Source organism: Equus quagga, chromosome 12 (genome assembly GCF_021613505.1).
Source record: "Equus quagga isolate Etosha38 chromosome 12, UCLA_HA_Equagga_1.0, whole genome shotgun sequence".
Classification (NCBI taxonomy): domain Eukaryota; kingdom Metazoa; phylum Chordata; class Mammalia; order Perissodactyla; family Equidae; genus Equus; species Equus quagga.
The window spans coordinates 83,919,827-83,940,980 of NC_060278.1; the positions used below are offsets into that span (position 1 = coordinate 83,919,827).

Genomic DNA, 21,154 nt, shown 5'->3' on the forward strand with positions numbered 1-21,154 from the left:
CCAACTTCTGGAGCCTGAAGCCCGGGCCTTGAACAGCAGACACTCCCTCCACCTGTCGTAATGATGATCCACATCGGGGCTCAGACGTGTTGGCCGTCAAATACCACATCTCAACAGGGGAGCGGGGGTGGGTCAGACAATGCAGTAAAAACTTACAGGATAAACACCCAGAACCGTGTTTTATTAACCTCTGACCAGCACAGAGCAGGGACTAACAAATACTGCTGGACCGATACTGTGCCGTCTTGCCTGAGGTGTTGAAATTAGGATGGACAGCCTCACCCCTCACCTGTGGCAGCTTCACCTGTTCCTGAAATGCCTCTTCCTCCACCAGGATGGCCACTGAGAAGCCAGAAGGGAGCCGCCAGCCTATAGCTGTGGCCTCGGCCCCTCCCTCCCCCTGAAGCCCACCCTGATCTACAGACCCTACTTTGTGACACACTGCAGACTCCACCTGTGCGGGTCAATGTTAATCCAAGAGCATCCCGCCCCTCAAACTGGGCGCAGGGGTGCCAAGTCTGGTGCAAGGATCCTGGTGCTCAGTCACACCCTCGTTCCACCAGTGGCAGCAGGCAATACATCAACTTCCTGCTGCAATTCCTGGAGAGCGTGGGATCCTGCCTGTGTGCAGAGTCCCAGCCCATGGCCCTGTCACTCCCTCTCAGGTCATCACACTCAGCCCTTCCTGGAAAAACATTTTAATCAGCTTACACTGGCGGCAAAGGGGGACGCGGAAGCCGCACCTGACGGACTGTGCTTTAGAAACGGCCGGGTCTCCTGGCTCTGAACACGATTAGCAGCAATTCTCAGAGACCCCAGGCCTCCAACAGCAAAGGCAAAGGAAAGTCACCCCCAGGAAGCCGACAGGAAGTGGGAGGCTGTGAGCGCAGCAGTCAGCAGGCGGCAGCGATGGACGGGCAGATTGTGGACTCGCGGGGCTCTCTGAGGCTCCATTCAGGAAGGTCTCTGGCCAGGGCTGTGCTTAAGGCTGGCTCAGGCAGAAGTGGATGCCAGAGAGAAAAGATGCGGGGTCTAGCCAGCAAGCCCCAGGGGAAGGGCAAATGCACTGGGGCAGACGCAGCCCCCGACAACAGCCAGCTCAGGTGGGGCCCCGCCACAGCCACAGCAAACACCTGTCCACGCATATCAGGGGCCTTGGCCTCTCCAGGGCCCATCTCCACCAAACACAGAAGCATCTCCCAGGCCGTAAATCAGAGCCAAAGCACCTGCCCTGTCCCACAGCAGCTTGCGAATGTGGTGCTGGATCAGCGTGGGGACCGGGCCATCCTCAGCTCAGTGGCAGTTCTGACAGCTGGGATGGCAAGGGACCCCATTCACCCGGCAGCGGCAGCCCCCACTGGTGTCTCCTGGGCCCTAGAGGATGGGGGAGAGAAGAGGAGGTCAGGGCAGTGAAGACCATGCCCCCCTGCGCTGCTCCCTCTGCACACTGCCACTGTGGGCTTTGCTCACACAGGTCCCCCTGCTGAGAATGGCCTTCTCAGCCTCAGTGACCTGACAGGCAGCCATTAGGGCCTTGCTGGGCTCCCACAGCAGCCCCATTACGTGGTCTCAGTCTGCCCACCCCTGGACCCTGGGCAAGGAAAGGATCTGATGGGTCTTTGCATATCCTGGGAGGTCAGCACACTGGCAGCAGAAAAAAGGGCAGCTCTCTCTGCCTCCATCCGTTTTAACAAGGAGACCCTAATTCCAGGAACACACCCCGAAAGATGACAGCTGCCACACACGGAGGGCTCACATGTGACAAGCACCCTACTAGGCGCTTCTCTTGCATTTTTTCATTTGATTCTGATGGCAAGCCTGAGATAGGCCCTGCTGTCATCTCCATTTTACAGATGAAGGAACCGAGGCTCAGAGAAGGGAGTGACCGCCTCACCACCCAGCCACTCCAGCTCTGGCTTCAGACTGAACCCTTAATCGCTGTTCTCTAGGGTCAGAGTGGCCACCTGCTTCTGTAAAGAGCCAGACCTTGCAGGCTTTGTGGGCCACAGGGCTCTGCCTTTGTAGCGCAAAAGCAGCCCTGGACCATATGGAACTGCGTGAGCCTGGCTGCGCTCCCATAAGGCTTTACTTATGGACACCGAAATTTGGATTCCGTATAATTTTCACGTCATGAAATCATCTTCTTTTGATCCTTCCCAACCATTTAAAATGTAAACACCATTCTTCCCTCACAAGCTGTACCAATACAGGCAGGCTGGGTTTGCCCCAGGGGCTACAGCTCTCCAATCCCTCTCTCAGGCAAGGCCCACGAGGGAGCCCCCATATGACTCCCAGCCCTCCGCTCCCCGGAAGACTCACCCGGGGGCCCCAGCGTGGGCCCTTGGTGACCCAGCAGATCTCGGTGTGGCAGACCGTGCAGCGGATCCAGTCACAGCCATCCTTCTTCTGCACCACGATCTGGCACTGTGGGCAGTGCATGGCCTCGCCCTGCTGCAGCATCAACTGGAGCAGAGCAGGGGCTGACCTTGGGGCCAGGCTGGGGCAGCTGCGTGGCCAGCCCCGCTCCTGGGCCCCCCTCCCCACCGCGGAGGGAAACTGTCTCCCCTCTGGAGTTGTGGAGTCATTCTCCTACGCTGCCCCGCCCAGGCCGGGCTGTGTCCAGCCTCGTCTCCTCTCTTTCTGCTGCTTCCTCTGTCCACCCAGACGCTCTTCCTGCTGCTCCCATCTGACCACTCATCCTAAATCCCATCTCTGGATGGGGTGACAACCAGGAGGTCAGAGCCTCCAGGACTGTATGAACAACAGTCCTTTCCGAGAAGCCCCTGGCCCCAACAGCTCCCAGAACTCAAATCTCCGGGACCTCGGCTCTGACCCAGCCTCACCCTTAGCATCTCGGTCGTCTGCCGGGCAGCCACATCATCCTGAGCCCGCAGGGCCAGGTCATCCTGGTACTCCTTGCAGTTCATATCCTTATGGATGGCCTGCAGTGGGGTGAGGGCCGCGAGGTGAGGGGTTCCCCAGGGCGTTAAAAAGCTGAGAGCTGGGGGGCAGAGCAGGCATCCACACAAGCACTTAAGGCCTCTAAACGTCACGGACAGGGCCTTGCTTTGTAAACCACACACCCATCTTACAGAAGAGGACACCGAGACCAGGGGGTGAAGCCAGGATCGCCACATATGATAATAACAACACATATGTAATTATTTTAAGTCCCGATGGGCAAAGAAAACCCTACAGTCTCCCCTCTAGGCTGCAGCCCCTCGTCCCTGGCTAGCTTGTGTCGCGGGTGTGGGCCCAATGCTGCAGACTGAGCTGCTCAGGCTGCGACCAGGCTCGGACCCACCTACTCTCTCGAGACCAGTCTCTTTAGTGGTCAACCACTGAGATGATGAGGGCAGGGCTCAGTTCAGGACAGGGCTGGAGACTCCGTCTGGGGCCAGGGTTGGGGCTGGTCTGTGACTGGGATCAGGGCTCAGTCAGAGGCCAGGGTTAGTACTAGTAGCGGGCCAGGGCTCAGTCGAGGCTGAGGTTCCATCTGGTGCCAGGTCTGGGACTCAGGGTTGGGGCTCAGTCTAGGGTCAGGGCTTGGTCCCAGGCTGAGGCTCAGTTTAGGGCCCAGGCCAGGCCCTGTCACTGACATGCAGCTCTAACCAAGCCAGCATCACAGCTGCACGGCAGTGAGCTCCTGGCAGGACTAGGGGCACTAGACAGTGTGGGTCCCCTCCCCACCTTGCAGAGCAGGCAGTTGACTTGCTTGCACACGGGGCACTCAAACTCGTTGACATCATCCTCAAAGAAGCACCAGCCCTTGCAGTCGGGGGTCTTGCAGTGGTAGCTGAAGGCACTGCGGTTCTCGGCGATGGAGACGCCCAGGTCCAGAAATCGCTGGTAATCCTCAGGGCTCAGCAGCTGCCAACAGACCGCACCCTGGTGCTCCGGGTTCAGAACACCTGCTACGTGGCCCTCCCGCCACCAAACACCCTCCAGGAAGCCCCAGCCCATCAAGTCCAACCCTATGAGCTTTTCTTCACATCACCCTCAGTGTTTAAAAGCTTCACTCAAAACTGGATAAAAGTTCTGGAGATGGATGATGGTGATGGCTGCACAACAATGTGAATGTGCTTAATGCCACAGAAGCGTATGCTTAAAAATGGTAAGGTGTTAGGTATACCTTCCCATGATTAAAAAAAGAAAGAAAAAAGGGACAAACACAATAACCAGCAATGCTGGCGCGGATGTGGTTGAACTAGTACCCTGGCACAGTGCACTCTGCGTTAGCGGTGTGGCAACACTGTTTCACCCGTCCCAAACCTTTCTGACTCTTTGGGACTTACTCCACTTCTACAAGTTTATCCTAAGAAAATAATATATAAGAAGGAAGAGATGTTCTTTGAAGTGTTCTTTGCAAACTGAGAAACTGGATTAATAAGAGGGATGAATAGGATTTATGACATAGAGATTTATAATAATCTTTAGAAAGATTTTGTAGCAAAATAGCAAAAGTTATTACATCTATGCTGGTTACAATGAGGGAGGACTCATGCCTCTGTTCTGTATCTTGATTAGGTGGCAGTTACATGAGTTACATTTGTCCAAACTCATCCAACTGCACGCGTACAATGGGTGCACTTTACTGTGTGCAAAGTATACCTTAATAGGGCTGATTTAAAACAGAAAAAAATCACATCCGCCCAGAGACACCAAAGGAAACGGGCAAGTGCAATCGGGGATTTGCTGGGATGGGGGTGATGGGTGATTTTTCTCTTTGATTTCTGCTCTGGTAAAAACAACCTCCAGTGCATTACTCTGCTGCTCCCTGCCCTTTCCTCTGCTACACTTGACCATTCTGAGGTCACTCTGAGCTCAGGTCAACTCCCAGGGCCTCTAGGGAAACATGGGCCTGCAGCCCCTTGGCATGAACTCTGGCCCCACCACAATGCCCCTTGGCACGGGTGGACCCCAGAGGGAAAACCTCTGGGCAATGGCTGTGGGTGCCGGGCCATAAGGAATGATCCTTGTCTTGGGGCCTCTCCAGGCCTGAGCGAGGAGGCCTTGGCGACCACCCGGAGCCGCCCTTCTCAGATGCCCCTCAGACAACAGGTAAACGCAGGCTGCTCTCGGTGCAGGGGTGGGGGTGACGGGGTCCAGGCCCGTCCACCTCTTCTGTCTCCCCTAAGGCAGAACCCTCTGGGCTCCAGGAAACACTCAGTGAAGTCAGGGGCGTTCTCAGGAGAAGCTGGTCACGGGAGAGAGGCAGGAGAGACGGGGAGGACCAGGGCTCTGTGTTCGGGCCTGGGGCGGTCTGCCCGATGCCCAATTCTGGGAAGGCCATTCCCCAGCAGTTTAAACACCATGAATCAGGCCCAGCAGTCCACTTTACAGGTGGGGAAACAGAGGCCCAGAGAAGGGAGAGGACTTGCTCAAGATCAACAGCAGCCAGGGAGAGACTTGATAACAACAACATTAATAATAGTAACCATAGCAAACGCACACATGCAGACATCACAGCACTGTGACAGACTGCTGGATTTATTCATGTCTCCCTGATGCCATACCCTTGGGTGGTCCCCTCCCGACACGGACTCTGGGCTTGAGCATATGACCCACTTTGGCCAATGGGACAACAGCAAGTGAGAAAAGCACGAGATGGGAAAGCACTCTTGCGCTGGGGCTCCCCTCTGGCTGCTCTGGACCCTTGAGACCCCCACCACGTGCGCAGGCCCTGGCCAGCCTGCTGGTGGACGAGAGACCAAAGTGGAGAGAGGCCCAATCACCCCAGCCATGGCAGATAAACGAGTCCACGATGGCTGAGCCACCAGCGAAGCCCAGACGAGATCAGCCAGGCCCAGTGTGGACCAGAACAATCATCCGGCTCAGCTCAGCTCAAACGACTCAAAGGACTGACTGGCAGATTCATGAGCTAAATAAATAGTGACTGTTTCAAGCTACTAAGTCTGGAGTGACCTGTTACACAGCAAAAGCTAACTAACACAAGGGCTTACCGTGTGTCGGGCACTACTCTAAGTTCTTTACACAGATCCTCTACTGTCATCTTCACGACCCTGGAAATAGAAACCAACTCTAACTTCAACCCTAACTGACCAAGAAGAGAAACCAAGGCACAGAGAGCCTGAGTCTCTGGCTTGAGGTCACCCAGGCCACCTGGGCCCAGAGTTCCCCTACTCTTAACCCCTCTGCTGTCTTCCCTTCATAGAGGTGGTTTCTTTACTAGCTGCTTCCTCCAGTTCCCGCTCTGTTCCTGCTTGGGCCCAAGCATTCCACATAAGGAGGGAGAGCTCTCTAGTGTCTCCTGTCTGAGACGGGCTCTCGGAGCCAGTCCCCACGGCCAGCTCAGGGTGTGCCTGCCCCCGGCCCTTACCGCCCGGATCTCCCTCTCCAGCAGCTTGCCCGAGCACGAGTAGGTGTTGTCAATGAAGGGGCAGGCGACCTCAGCCTCCTGGCTGTTGAGGATGGTGCCCTGCAGACACTCCCTGGGGGAGGGGGTGGGTGGAAGTTAGCATCATCTGGGCCCCATCCCCCAGGACTCCACCCCTCCCATGGCGACGTCTGACCCCAGGTGGGCTTCTCCTCAATACCTCCCTCCTCCCTGTCCCTCCTGCCAACCCATCACCATGGCCTCCACTTCTGTCCACCCCACTGCCGCCCCACTGCTCGGGTCCAGGTCTCTGACACCCCTCGCCTGGAGGACTGCAGGGGCCTCCTCATTCCTCGCCCCTAGAGCGTACTCTCCACACAGTGGCCGCATCCTCCCCAGCAGCCTCCCATCCCCGCCTGTCCCACGAAATGCAAACCCGACCCCTCAGTGCAGCTCCCAAGAGCCCCGGTGCCTTGCCCTCCCTAACCCCTCTGTCCACCCTCTGCTCTGGTCACCCTGACCCTCTGCTGCCACAAACAGGCCAGGCACACACCCACACCAGACCCTCTGGTCTCTGCTCAACTGCCACCCTCCTACAGGCTTCCCTGACCCCTCCGGAACCAGGGCCCCTGTTGCCTTAAAGCCACTGGTATTAGCATTTGACACAATTTACAATTAGATCAGTGAGTACTTGATTACTCTGCCTCCCCACTGGCTGTAAGCTGCAGAAAGCAGGCACTGAGCCCTTCTGTCCACTTCTGGAACCCCAGGCCCAGCACAGACCCCACGGCTGCCGCTGCTGCTGTGGAGGAGGCCCTGCTCTCCACAGCCCAGGGGCCAACGGGCCAGCAGAGGAGCCTCAGAGAGGGAAGGACGCCCACCCCGCCGAGGCGCAGGCCGGGGTGGCATAGGCTGCCAGGGCGACGGCCTGGGCCAGTTGCGGTGAAGGGCATAGCCTCTACAGCCAGAACGCCTGAGCTGTGTGGTCTTGAGCAAGGTGCTGGCCTCTCTGTGCCTCTCATTCCTCCTCTGCAAAACCGGGACAGAGCGCCTACCTCGCAGGTTCCTCGGGCGTCCACTAAGATGGAAGAGCACAGGCCCACCCCCTTCCAGCCCTCTGACCTGGCGGTAGAGCCCTAGAGCCGCGCCGCGGGGGCGGGGGCCGCACCTGCAGAAGGTGTGCAGACACTCCCGCAGCACCACGGCCTCGCCGGGCGCCAGCACCGAGTAGCACACGGGGCACTCGGTGGGCTCGGTGTTCAGCACCAGGCTCCGCTGATCCAGCTGCACGTGCTGCAGGTAGTTCCCCTCCTGCTGCTGCTGCTTCCGCTGGGCACACGGGGCGGGGCCGCGGGGCGGGTCAGACCAGGAAGGGGGCGGGCGAAGCTGGGGGACTCAGGATCCCGGGTCAGGGTGGGGTGGCCAGGGAGCCAGGCCGGAAGCCAGGGGCAGGGGGTGGGCGAGGCAGGGCCGAGTGGGGCCTGCGACGGGGGTCCAGCCAGGCGAGGGAGCGACGGCGGCAGGGAAAGTCAGAGGGCCAGGGTCTGATCCAGAAGACTGGGGTAGCAGGGTTATCCCGGGGGCCAGGGGGCATGGGTGGAGGCAGGCCAAGGTCACACAGGAGGTCAGGGGTACGGGGGGTGGGGGGTTATAAAGCTAGGGTACAGAGGACAGGGTCCCGGCCAAGACTGTAGATGAGACCAGGAGTGAGGTCATGGTCTGGGTGGGGCAAGGACAGCACTGGGTCCCAGGGGAATGCAGGTGTGGCATGGAGGGCATCTGATCAGAATGGGGGAACACTCAGGGTCAGGTATCTGTGTAACTAGTGTGTGAGTCATTGATAGGGGGCGGGGCTATGGGATGGGGCGGGGCAGAGGGCAGGGTTAACCCCCCAGGGAGGGGGGGGGGGCGGGTCCAGGGTCATAGGAAGTCAGGGTGGGCCACAGGTGCAGAGGGATGGGGGTCAGGAGTAGTAGGGTCCAGGGTGAGGTCATGGCTGAGTGGAGCAGGAGCCAGGTCACAGGCAGATGAGGGGTGGCAGATGAGGATGTGGTCAGGACCACAGCTTGGGTGTTGGAGTCACAGCCAGAACACTTGTGTGCAAAATTTTGCTGTGTATGTCAAAGCTAGGGGCGGAGCCACAGCCCACGTGGGGGCAGGACATATGGTCACAGCCAGGGAGCAGGGTCTCAGCGACAGGATGACCTCCAGGACAGAGCGGGTCACAGTCAAGTACAAGGTCACCGCCAGTGGTGTGGTCATGAGGGGCAAGGCAGCAATGGGAGAGGAGCGGCAATGCGGAGGTGCCTCCCTTCCTGGCCTACGCCTCCCCCGTCCAGTGTGCAGGTGTCTGGCCGGGGACTTCCGCGCCCACCTGCTGGTACTGGCGCAGCGCCTCCTCCTCGCCGGCCAGGCGCGCGCGCTCCTCCTCGTCGGGCTGGTACGAGGCGGGCACCTGGTAGGCCTCGGGCCGCGAGCGGCAGCACATCTCGCAGCCGGGCCGCGTGGGCTTGTTGATGAAGGTGCAGCCGGGGCACTGCCAGCCCACCTGGGGGCAGAGCGGCCGTGAGCGCGCGCGGGGCAGCGGGGGCGGGGAGCGTGCGGCGGCAGCTTACCGGCGGGGGCTCGGGCGCGGCGGCCGGCTGCCCTGGCCCTGGCTCCTGCGGCGCCCCGGGCTTCGGGGGGGCCAGCTCCAGGGGGCCCCGCGGCTGCAGCGTGAGGTCCTTGAAGCCCAGATCTGGGGAGGAGGGTTCAGGGGGTGGCAGATCCACGCAGCCCATTTCATCCACACCCTAAGCGAGCCAGGAACCCTGGACCCTGCACTGACTCCTCCTCCTACCCTCTCCCGCCTCCCTGGAGGAGTCTGCACCTCGGGTCTGCCAGGGGGCCCAGACCTCGCACAGGGTCGGAGTCCCTCCTCCACCGTGAAGGCCCCTGTGTCGTCCGGCTTAAAGATCCTGCCTAAAAACCGACACCTGTGCTCCTGAAGAGATGCACCCGGAGGGACAAAGAGACTTCTGAAGCGTTCTGCCAAAATACTGAATCTGAATCCATGCATGAGGACACATGGGACAAAAAACCAAAGTGGCCTGGACTCTTCAAGCTTCAGCACAGGGAGAGTCAAGGGGAGGGGAAGACAGACACTGACAGACTGAGGGAGGCGGCAGACGCCATGGCTTGTGCCCTAAGGACACCAGTGAGACAGCTGGTCAAAGTGAAGTCCATCTACGGATTAGAAAATAGCGCTGTATTAGCGTTCATTTCCTAAATTTGATAGTTGTATGTGGTAAAGTACGACATGACCTTTGTTTTTTAAAGGAAATACACACAATTATTTAGGGGAGGACACTATGCCTGTAACTTACTCTCAAAACAGCTCAGAAAAAAAAGTATTTATGCATATACAAATAACTTTTATAAATAATTTTAGAAAGAGAATGATAGAGCCAAAGTAAATGGTAATATTTGGGGGCTCCATGTGAAAGGTACATGGGAATTTGTTGTACAATTCTTTGTACAATTTTGCAACTTTTCTGTAGGTCTGAAATTTCAAAATTTAAGAAGTAAAAAATTTAGAATAAACACTAGCTATTATTATCATCGTATCTGGTTTACAGACTTAGAAAACAGGAGCAGAGACCGGAAGGGACTTTCCTGAGAGCCAAGACTGGACTCAGAATGGTTCCTGAAGGGGCTCCCTCCTGGGGTGTCCTTGGACCTGTCTTCTTCACTAGGGATGAGGGCCCCCCCCCCCCCCCCCCCCCCCCCCCCGGCCCCCCGGCCCCTGCCCGCCCCCGCCGCCCCCCACCGCCCCCCGCCCCGGAGTCCAGGCCGCGCGGCCCAGGAGCAGAGCCTCACCCTCCAGCATGCGCAATTGCCGCTCGCGCTGCAGCTCCTGCGGGTTGAGTGAGGTGTTGCGGGCCGACAGCAGGTAGAGGTAGGCGCTGTCCCCGCTCCGCCGCACCCCATGGGAGTGCAGGGTCTCCTGGTCCCGGGCCAGCCGCTGCCCAATCACCCACTGCTGCAGGGTGGGCGGGAAGCCGTAGTCCAGGAAGACCTGAGGGGTCCCCAAGAGACGGAGAGCGGGAAGGGACAAAGGGACACCAGGGTAGACAGACGCGGAGCAAATGAGAAGCGCCCGCCCCCGGGTTTCCCTCTAGCCCTTTCACTCACCATGTCCTTGAGGGAAGCCACGGTCATGTCAGCGCGCACCGTGAGCCAGATGGTGTCCACGTGCATCTGAGCATCCTCCACGCTCACCCACAGCCTGCGGAGAGGAGCGGGGGTGGGGCAAGGGCTCTGGCCGCAGGTCCGACCTCAGCCACCAGCTATAGGCAGGGACATCTTTGCACACCTGTGCATGCACCTGCACGTGCGTGCAAACACACGACCCCCCAACTGGGTTTGGGGCCTCTCCTGGATTCCCACACCCCTGGGCTTCCTCCTTGATCAGGAGCCACTGCTTAAGCCCCTCCAGCGGCTCCACCCTGCTCTGAGCATAAAATCCACACTCACTGAGGCATACAAGGGCCTCCTGATCCGGCCCCTCCCCGCCAGCCTCTTCTATCCTCCTCTCCCTTGCTCCCTAGCCAAACCACGGGCAGTTACTCCTTACTCTACGCCAGGGCCCTTCGAAGCACCTAACACGTATTAACTCACTCAATCCTCTCAACAAACCCACGAGGCAGGTACTGTTATCATCCTCATTTTACAGATACAAACATGAGGCACAGACAGTCCCATGACTGCCAAATAAGCACTAATCGTTAGAGGCAGGAGTGCAATCTGAACGGTGTGATTCCAGAGAAAGTGGATTTCAACACCAACCTTCTCAAGGATCCTCAAATGTTTTCGGAAGACCAAACAATGAAAAGGAAGGGCAAAGATGAAAAAACACAAGTGATCCCAGAGGAAACAGAGATAAAGTGGGGTGCAGATCAGTAACAGTGAAGTCTACTCGGCACCGTCAGAGAGATCTGGGAAAACGCTGCATCCAGTAGGCAAGACCAGCAAGAAGCAACCAGAAAATGAGGAACAGCTCCTGGACATTTAAAAGTGACTCCTGACTAACCTAACCTTTAGTTCACGAGGAAAGTGAGAGAGAGTAAATGACACCATGAGGAGGCAATTAAGAAATCCAGAAGGTGGGAAAATTCTGGAGGTGAAAGACCAGGTTTCTTAAAAAAATTAAGGACATAAAGAGAGAGGAGAGGGGCCAGCTGGTGGCATAGTGGTTAAGTTTGTGTACTCTGCTTCAGTGGCCTGGGACTCAGATCCTGGGTGCAGACCTACACACTGCTCATCAAGCCATGCTGTGGTGGCGTCCCACATACAAAATAGATGAAGACCGGCACAGATGTTAGCTTAGGGACAATCTTCCTCAAGCAAAAAGAAGAAGATTTGCAACAGATGTTGCCTCAAGGCCAATCTTCCTCAAGCAAAAAGAGGAAGATTGGCAATGGACATTAGCTCAGGGCTAATCTTTCTCACCAAAAAAAAAAAAAAATAGAGAAGGAGAATAAAGGAGACTTAGACAACATTAAGAAAAGCTATGTGTAGACCTCATTTGGCTCCTGATTGGAACAAACCAACTATCAAAAGCATTAACGAGGAGCCGGCCCCATGGCTGAGTGGTTAAGTTCATGCACTCCGTTTCAGGGACCTAGGGTTTTGCTGGTTCAGATCCTGGGCACAGACCTAGCACCGCTCATCAAGCCATGCTGAGGCAGCACGCCACATAGCAGAGCCAGAAGGACCCACAACTAGAATATACAGCTATGTACTGGGGGGCTTTGGGGAAAAAGAGGAAAAAAACCCCCAAAAGATTGGCAGCAGACCTCAGCTCAGGTGCCAATCTTAAAAAAAAAAAGCATTAACAAGATAATTAGGGAACTCTGAATATAAACAATATTAGGGGATATTAAAGAATTAATGTTAATGTTTTAGGTGTGATAATGGTATGGAGGTTATTTTAAGTCCATATTTTTTAGAAATCATGTCAAAGTATTTATGAATGAAATAATATCTGAGATTTGCTTTAAGATACTCTGGAAAATACCTTCACGATTCCTCAGAATAATGATTTTCAACGCCCAGCCAACTATCAATGAAGCGAGAGGACAAAATACAGAAATGTTTAGACACGTAAAGACTCTCGTACAAATCCACCATCTACTTTTCCTTAGGAAAAGTTTTTGAAAGACAAGAAACAAGGCTAGCTGAGTCTGAGGCAGGAGGATGGAAGAAAACCAAAAAGAAATTAAACCAAGGACTAGATCACAACCTTCAAAACATCCTCCTCCCAGACACAGGGGTTGGGGAACACCAGTGCCTCCCCACACCGATTCTGCAGTGAAGAGCATTTCCACGATCAAAATACTAGAAATGCTATTTTAGTGGGTTTATGTTTTTAGAATCGACCTAGAGGCAAAAATAGAAGCCTTAATTATAGTTAGAAAATGAAACCTAAAAGCTCTAACCTTAACAACAAGAAAATACAGCTGGAGCCCACGTATCCAATGTCAGCAGGATCAGCGGTGTTCAGTTAAGCAGGAAACTCACGCAAGCAGAGAACTGCGAAAACAGCTGCGAACCTGGGACGCTTAAATTTAACTGAGAAGTCACAAGTGCACACTCACTGGCTGAGCTCTAGGTGGAGGGCCAATGGCTTTTCTTTGAGTGTGAATCTGCGACCGGAGTTTCCGTATTTTTTTTTTCGTATGAGTCATATCCATAATACACGGTCTATGATTTCCAGAATCATCTTCTTTAGGGTGGAGCAAGGACTCAGACACTCGCAAAGCATCTGAGTACAGAACCCTTCTGGATTTTTACCATATTTTTAGAACCGTCTCACCCTAAAGTGATAATTCTTTTTGGTGACTCGTCTCTATTTGTCTTTCTAAAGCAATCAACTTAGTTTTCATAGAAACATTCTCTTTTCGAACTCCTGTTTCATCGATTGATCTAACAGCTCATTAAATTATGTTAGGACATTAACAAATACAGCTGCTATAAACAAGCTGCGTGCTGTATGTTTTACACACAGCAGAAACTACAGCGCTATTTAATTCTGGGGATCAAGTGGAGTCAACCTGGACAGCTTCTCCTCTAACACCTCAGTTAAAACCAGGAAGTCAGGAAGAAGAGAGGTGGGAGATGAGTACCTTAAATTCCTCATTTTTCAAAACAAAGAGACAGCACAGGTACTGTCTCAAGTCAATATATCAAGAAGTGGATATGTAAGTATTTTATTTAAAATCAAATGGCCAATCGATCTACAGGTTCAACACAATCCCTATCAAAATCCCAAATGACTTTTTTTTGTAGAAATTGACCAGCTGATACTAAAATTCAACCAGAGCTTCAAGGGACCCAGAAGAGGCAAAACAATCTTAAAAAAGAAAGCTGCAGGACTCACATTTCCTGATTTCAAAACTTACTACAAAGCCACAGTAATCAAAACTGTGTGGTACCAGCATCAGGACAGACTTATAGATAAATGGGGTAGAAATTAGAGTCCAGAAATAAACTTCCTATTTATGGTCAATTAATTTTCAACAAAGGTCCCAAGATGATTAAACGGGGAAAGAATAGCCTTTTCAACAAATGGTGCTGACAACTAGATACCAACATGCAAAAGAATAAGCTGGACCCCTACCTCACACCATATACAAAAAATAACTCAAAATGGACCAAAGACCTGAATGTAAGAGCTAAAGCTACAGAACTCTTAGAAGAAAACGCAGGGATAAATCTTCATGACCTTGGATGAAGCAGTGGTTTCTCAGATATGACACCAAAAGCACAGGCAACAAAAGAAAATACAGATCAACTGGACTTCATCAAAATTAAACACTTTTGTGCTTCAAATGACACCATCAATAAAGTAAAAAGACAACCCACAGAATGAGAAATGAAATCTATAATGGAATATTATTCAACCACAAAAAAGAAGGAAATCCTGCCATTTGCAACAACACAGATGGGCCTGGAGGGTGTTATGCTGAGTGAAAGAAGTCAGACAGACAAAGACAAATACCGTATGATCCCACTTGTATGTGGAATCTAAAAAAGCCAAATCCAGAGAAACAGAACAGATTGGTGGTTGCCAGAGGTGGGGAGCAAGGGAGTGGGGAAAATGGGTGAAGGTGGTCAACAGGTACAAACTTCCACTTATAAGAGAAATAAGTTCTGGGGATGCGACGTACAGCACGGTGACACAGTTAACAATGCTGTACTGTGTATCTGAAAGTTGCTAAAAGAGCAGATCTCAAAAGTTCTTATCCCAAGGAAAAATCTGTAACCATGTGAGGCAAGAGATGTCAACTAAACTTACTGTGGTAATCATTTCAAAATGCATACACACATCAAATCATTCTGTTGTACTCTCAAAACTAATACAACGTTATATGTTAATTATATCTCAATAAAACTGGAAAAAAAGACATGTCCGTACAAAAACTCAGACACAAATGTTCATAACAGCATTATTCATATTAACCAAAAAGGACAAACAACCCAAATGTCCATCAGCTGACTAAAAGATAAAGAAAACATGGGCTGGCCTGGTGGCATAGTGGTTAAGTTCGCACGTTTTGCTTTGGTGGCCCGGTGTTCACCAGTTCGGATCCTGGGTGTGGACCAAGACACCACTCATCAAGCCATGCTGTGGCAGGTGTCCCACTTATAAAGTGGAGGAAGATGGACACGGATGTTAGCTCAGGGCCAGTCTTCCTCGGCAAAAAAGAGGAGGATTGGCAGCAGCTATTAGCTCAGGGCTAATCTTCCTCAAAAAAAAAAAAAAGAGAAAGAAAAAAGAAAATGTGTATATCCATACAATGGATTATTTGGCAATAAAAAGGAAAGAAGTTCTGATACAGGCTGCAACATGGATGAATCTAGAAAACATGATGCTCAGTGGAAGAAGCCAGACACAAAAGGCCACCTATTGTATGATTCCATTCGCATGAAATTCCCAGATTATGCAAATCCCTAGAGACAGAAAGTAAATTAGTTGCTGCCTAAGGTCGGGGGTTGGGGAAAGGTAGGGACATGAGACGTGACTGCTAACGGGTTCAGGCTTTCTTTATGGGGTGATGAAAATGATCTAAATTTGACTGTGGTGACGGCTGCACAGCTCTGACTGTAGCAAAGGCTACACTTTAAATTAAAGTTAAAATTAAAGACTACACTTTAAATTGTTGAACTGTATGGCCTGTCAATTATATCTCCATAAAGCTGGTAAAAAAAAAATCAAATGGGGGCTACCAGGATAACTGAAAATCAGAAACTCTACGACTATTGTCTTACCATGCAGCAGGAAAGAAGCAGGGGAACACAAGATAAATACTCATGTTCACTGAGTGACTAACATGACCCGGGCACTGGGCTGTGTTCAGCATCCAGTTTAAGCCTCCTGGGCAAGGACTAACAGTATCCACTCTCCATCCTCCGGAATTCTATCTGGATTCCTGGCTGTATTTCGCAGCCTCCCTTCAGGCTGAGTGTGGCTGTGAGAGTAAGTTCTGGTCCACAGGAATTAAGTGGAAGAAGTGTGTGCAACTTTTTGAGCTGCGCTCTTAAGGGGAGTATGGGAGGGGGTGCCCTTCTTCCCTTCCTCCTTCCTGCTGACAAGAATGGGGATATGATGGCTGGAGCGGGAACAGCCATTTTGGACCATAAGGTGAACCTCAGAATGGAAGCCTTGAATAGCAGAATAACAAGACAGAAGAAGCATGAGTCTCTGAGGACTACAGGGAGCAGAGCCCCACATCTGGACTGCCTGCCATCAAACTTGTTTATGCCACTGTTGTCATGTTTTTTTCTGTTGTATGAGGCCTAACATCCTAATATACCTCCTAACAACCCTAGGAGATAGGTAGCTGCTATTATTGCCCCATTTTTAAAAGGAAAACAACTGAAACTTGAGAGGTGAAGTGACGAGCCCTAGATGTCACAGTTAATTAGTGACAGAGCTGGGCTTTAAAGCTAAGTCTCCTGACACCAGAACCTGTCATTAAGAGTAAGTGTTCCAGGGCCAGCCCAGTGGCATAGTGGCAACATATGTTAGCTCAGGGCCAATCTTCCTCACAAAAAAAAAAAAAAAAAAAAAAGAATAACTGTTCTATAGGCAAGAATACATTGCAGCCCACTGGAGTTCAGGAAGCCCTAAGTCTGTGGCCAGCCATGCACTCCTCACCTGATGTCCTGTGTTGGGGAGACCTCAGGCTTCAGCTGCACAATCAGGGGCACCCGTTCCTCTGCCAGCCAGGTGGCACACTGCATAGCCACCTGTTCATCCCCGCCCGCCACTGCCCGGGCGAGTCTCAGGGCCATCTCCTCGGCTGAAAGCCAGCACAGTGGAAGCAGGTTAGCACAGGGTTAGGAGGTGAGGGACAAGGTGACCCATTTTACATGCTGCTTCCTCTCCGTCTTCCTGGTGAACTCCTACATATCCTTCAGCACCCAGCTTAAAAGTCCCTTTCTCTGGGAGGCCTTCTCTGATATTCCGCACCCCCTCCCTCCCCCTGGGGTTCATTTTTCCTTCCCACTCCCAGGGTCCTCCATACTTCCATTCATTTATCTAACAAGCATTTATTAAGCTCCTACTGTGTGCCAGCCACTGTCCCAGAAACTAGGATTTGGCAGTGAATAAGATAAACAGGGTCCCTTTCCTCATGGACCTCCCAGCTGATTTAGGAGACAGATAATTAACGAACTTAACAAGAGAGAAAAAAATTCAGATTGTGACCCATGCCGGCCAGGATAAGGAGATCAGGGAAGGCCCGGAGAAGGAGGTGACACTGAAGCTGAGACCTGAAGGAGCAGCTGGACAGGTCAGGACCCAGGTGGGGAAGTGTTCCAGGCGGAGGGAAGAGCAAGGGGAAGGCCTTGGGCAAGAACTTGTTGGATGAGAACAGAAAGAAGCCAGAGGGGCTCAGGCAGAGGGCGTGGGAGGGCTAACGGGGGAGACCGTGAGGCCGGAAGCCCAGGGCCTGGGTGCTAGCCAAGGGCTCCCGGCTTTGATCTAAGAACTCAGGGGCACAGGAGGGTCTGCAGCGGGTGGCACATGACCTGACCTGTGTTCTGCAGCGCTGCGTAGGCGAGGCAAGAGGGGAGGCAATGACCCCGGTATGCAGGTCAACTGAGGTCTGTCACCCCCACCGGCCTGGGAGGTCTCCAAGTTCAACTGCCCTGTGTCCTCTGGGCGTCCCCCACCCCATCTCAGCACCGAAGGCCTCAGGGGTCTCAAATAAATGAAGGACAAGATGTCTGTGGAAGCGACCAGGCCCCAAGGGAGGAAAGTGAGGGGCAAGTGGGCAGCGGGAGGACAAGATCAAAGGCCCCTTTCCCAGGCCCTGCTGGGCAGGGGAGGCCGGGTCCTGGCCGGGCCCACCTCCCCACCGAAGTTTCCAGTCGCCACCAGGACGTGCCCACCTTTCTTGGTCTTCTCGTCCATCTGGCGCGGCTGCGCCCATCCCCCCAGGCGGGGCTGCAGCTCCGGGGAAATGCTACCGCCGGTCATCTGGGAGAGGGCGGGCGACCAGGAGCAACTCAGCCCTCCCTGCACCTCGGCGTCCCCGGCGGCGGCAGTCGGGCAGCATCCCACCACCCGGGGACCGGGGATCGGGCCTGGGCTGGGGCACGGGCCGGGACGCCGCGTGGGAGGTGCGAGGGCAGCGGGACCGAGCAAGCCCGCAACGCGCCACAGAGGGAACAGGACGGGCCTGGCGGGGAGGAGGAGAGCCCGGGGCGCCCCGGCGCCGGGGATCCCAGCCCAGCTCCCCGCTCGCTGGGCCCGGCCGTCGGGGGGCGGGCAGGAGAGCGGCGCCGGCGGAAGAGAAAGTGAAAGTGGCGGCCCCGGAAGTGGGGCGGAGGATGTCGCGGGGTCCAGACCCCCGCCCGGCGGCGGCAGACCCCAGGCAGTCCCTGCCGCCCCCGCCCCGCCTCCGGGCCCCGGGTCCCGGGTGACCCCCGGGAGTGACCCCCTCCGGGCCGCACTCACCCGCCGGGCCGCGGCTGCAGCGCCGCGCAGGGGGAGGGGCGGGGGCGGGGCGGGGCTTGGGCCGCAGCCACGCGGGTGGGCGGGCCGGCTCTTCGCAGAAGAGGAAACGGAGGCTGTGTTTCTGTGCTACCCGAGGCCAAGCAATCCGGGTTTGCATCCAGGCCTGGCGGGCTCAGGAACCGCCCTTAGCCAGCCGGCGCTACCCCTCGGCGTCACTGTCCCCCTGCCCCGCACAGGCTGGAAGCTCTTCGCCTCCGCCAGGCTCCCCCTCCCTTCATTTTTCTCCCGCCCTCATCCTGGAGATGAGCAGGTCCTGTAGGCACCCCCTGCAGAACAGATCCAGCATCTGTCCCCTCTCGTCTCCTCCACGCCGCATCCTGCTCCTCCTCCATTTCTGCTCTGGTGTCCTGCACAGCCTCCGCATTGGGCTCCTTGCTTCTCCTTTTGGCCCCTAGAGTCCACTTTCCACCCAGCTGCCGCAGGGTCCTGTTAGACCGTAAATCAAACCATGTTACTCCCCCACTCAAAACACCCCCAAAAGCTCCCATCGCATTCAAAGCCGAGGTCCTCCCCAAGGCCTGCCGACTGCCTCGTCTGCCTCTCTGACTACTCCCTCCTTAGCTGGCTCCCCTCAAGCCCCGCAGGCCTCCTGGGTCCTGGAACAAGGCAAACAAACTCCTGCCTTGGGGCCTTTACACTTGTCATCAAATATCTTCATGGCTTGCTCTCTCCCTTTATTTTGGTCTTTACTCAAAAATCTTGCCTGGCCATCCGATCTGGAATTTCACGCACACACATCTATCCAGCATTTCGTATCCAACTTCCTGACTTCATGTTTTTTTGGTTTTGGGTTTTTTTTTTTTTTTTTTGAGGAAGATTATCCCTGAGCTAACATCTGCTGCCTATCCTCCTCTTTTTGCTGAGGAAGACTGGCCCTGAGCTAACGTCTGTGCCCATCTCCCTCTACTTTATGTGGGACGCCTGCCACAGCATGGCTGGACAAGCGGTGCATAGCTTCACAGCCGGGATTCTGGCTAGTGAACCCCGGCTGCTGAAGCGGGTCGTGTGAACTTCACCGCTGCGCCACCAGTTGGCCCCCTGACTTCATGTTTTCTCCAAAGCATATATTATTATCCAACAGCATATTTTACTTACTTATCTTGTTTTTGTGTTTGTTTTTTGTCTGTTTCCCTCTTCCAGAGGCAGGGACTTGTCTGTTTTGCTCACCACTGTGTTCTGGTGTCGACAGCAGTTCCTAACCCATAGCAGGTGGTCAAGGATTGTGTGTTAAATGAGTGAAGAAATCTCAGATTTTCATCTGCCCTCACTTGCTTTTAGCCTGAAAGGCATCCCTTAAGACAGAGGTTCTCAGCCTGGCCTGTACATTTGAATCGCCTGGGGGGTTTTTAAAAATCCTGGTGCCCGAGCCACTCTCAGACCAATTGATCGAGCGTCTCTGGGGGTGGGACCAGGTGTCAGGAGTTTTTAACGCTTTCTGGTGTTTGTAATGAGAAGCCAAGTTTAAGAACGGCTATTTTAGAACTCCCCACGGGGAGAGACTTCTGGTGACAAACTTTCTCGGTTTTTGTTTGAAAAGGCTTTATTGAGGCCTCATTGTTGATATCCATTTTTGCTGGGTATAGAATTCTAGCCGGCATTTCGGCCCTTTGAAGATGGCGTTCCTTGCCTTCCAGCTTCCATGCTTGCAGTCAAGACATTGTCTGTCAGTCAAACTCCTGTTCTCCCTTTCAGCAGCTTTACTGAGAGAGAATTTATATACCGTAAGATCCTCCCACTTAAAGTGTGCAGTTTAATGGTTTTTAGGACACTTGCAGAGTTGAGCAGCCATGACCACAATCTAATTCTGGAACATTTTTATCACCCCTAAAGAAACGCTGGACCTGTTAGCAGACACTCCCCATCTCCCACCCTCCGTGACCCCAGCGCTAATCTACTTTCAGTCTCGACAGATTTTCCTATTCTGGACATTTTATATTATTTCAATATGTGGTCTTTTGTGACTGGCTTCTTTCACTTAGCATAATGTTTTTGAGGTTCATCCATGTTACACCACTGTTCTTTCGAAAGTAATCTGTCTGATTTTTTTCCTCTGAGTGCTTTTTAAGATTTTTTCATTGTCTTTGTCTTTTACGTTTTTACCAGGATGTGTCTATGTGTGAAAATGTATGGAGTCTCCTGGATCTGTGATTGATGTCGGACCTCTCTCTCACTAATTCCCTCTTTAGCCGCATCTAATCTAAATCTTTTGAATCTTTTATTTTAGTTATGATATTTTTCATTTTAGAAGTTCTACTGAGTGTCCAAATCGGTTTTGTCACGTGATATAATTTCCTATACTTCGGCCATAGTTTCAGGTTGGTATTTATTTATTTAAGCACAGTAAACATTTCTGTTTCATAATCTGTGTTGGATGATATCACTATCTGAACTCTGGGTGTCTCTTTCTGCTGGTTCTCACTCCTGTTGCCTTGCTTTCTCCTGCTGACCCTGCCGGTTCACGATGGTCGTGTTCCTTTCAGCCCTGAGGTCACCCGCACAAGTCTGTACTTGGGGCAGATATATTCTTCCAAATGTTCTAATCTTAGCCTTGGCCCTTCGAGGGCAGAGCTGTCATTCACTTTGGACATCCTTCATCCCAGTGGGTAGACTCTGTAGTCATTCAAACCTGTGTTCAGTCCCACCGTTTGCTCTCTGTGTGACCCTGGACAAGAGATTCCCCCTCTCTGGGCCTCGGTTTCCCCCTCTGTACAATGGTGATCATGATGGTCCCTCCCTCATAGGACTGTTGT

The 21,154-nt window shown here is 53.4% G+C and overlaps 1 protein-coding gene across 2 annotated transcripts; it reads right to left on the reverse strand.

Annotated features, from left to right (window-relative positions):
* Window positions 1-682: 682 nt before the first annotated feature.
* RBCK1 (RANBP2-type and C3HC4-type zinc finger containing 1) lies at window positions 683-18,392 on the reverse strand. Of its 2 annotated transcripts, XM_046680079.1 has the most exons (13): window positions 18,345-18,392; window positions 17,777-17,864; window positions 16,539-16,683; window positions 10,511-10,604; window positions 10,196-10,394; window positions 8,953-9,074; window positions 8,712-8,885; window positions 7,506-7,666; window positions 6,341-6,452; window positions 3,691-3,870; window positions 2,844-2,942; window positions 2,320-2,463; window positions 683-1,374 (listed from the first exon to the last, which is right to left on the reverse strand). In XM_046680079.1, the coding sequence occupies exons 2-13, from the start codon at window positions 17,862-17,864 to the stop codon at window positions 1,294-1,296; spliced, it is 1,599 nt and encodes a 532-aa protein (XP_046536035.1). In that variant the 5' UTR covers window positions 18,345-18,392; the 3' UTR covers window positions 683-1,293. The 2 variants fall into 2 exon arrangements, with proteins under 2 accessions (XP_046536035.1, XP_046536036.1); XM_046680080.1 differs by lacking the exon at window positions 18,345-18,392 and having other exon boundaries at window positions 10,196-10,232; window positions 17,777-18,338.
* Window positions 18,393-21,154: the final 2,762 nt, after the last annotated feature.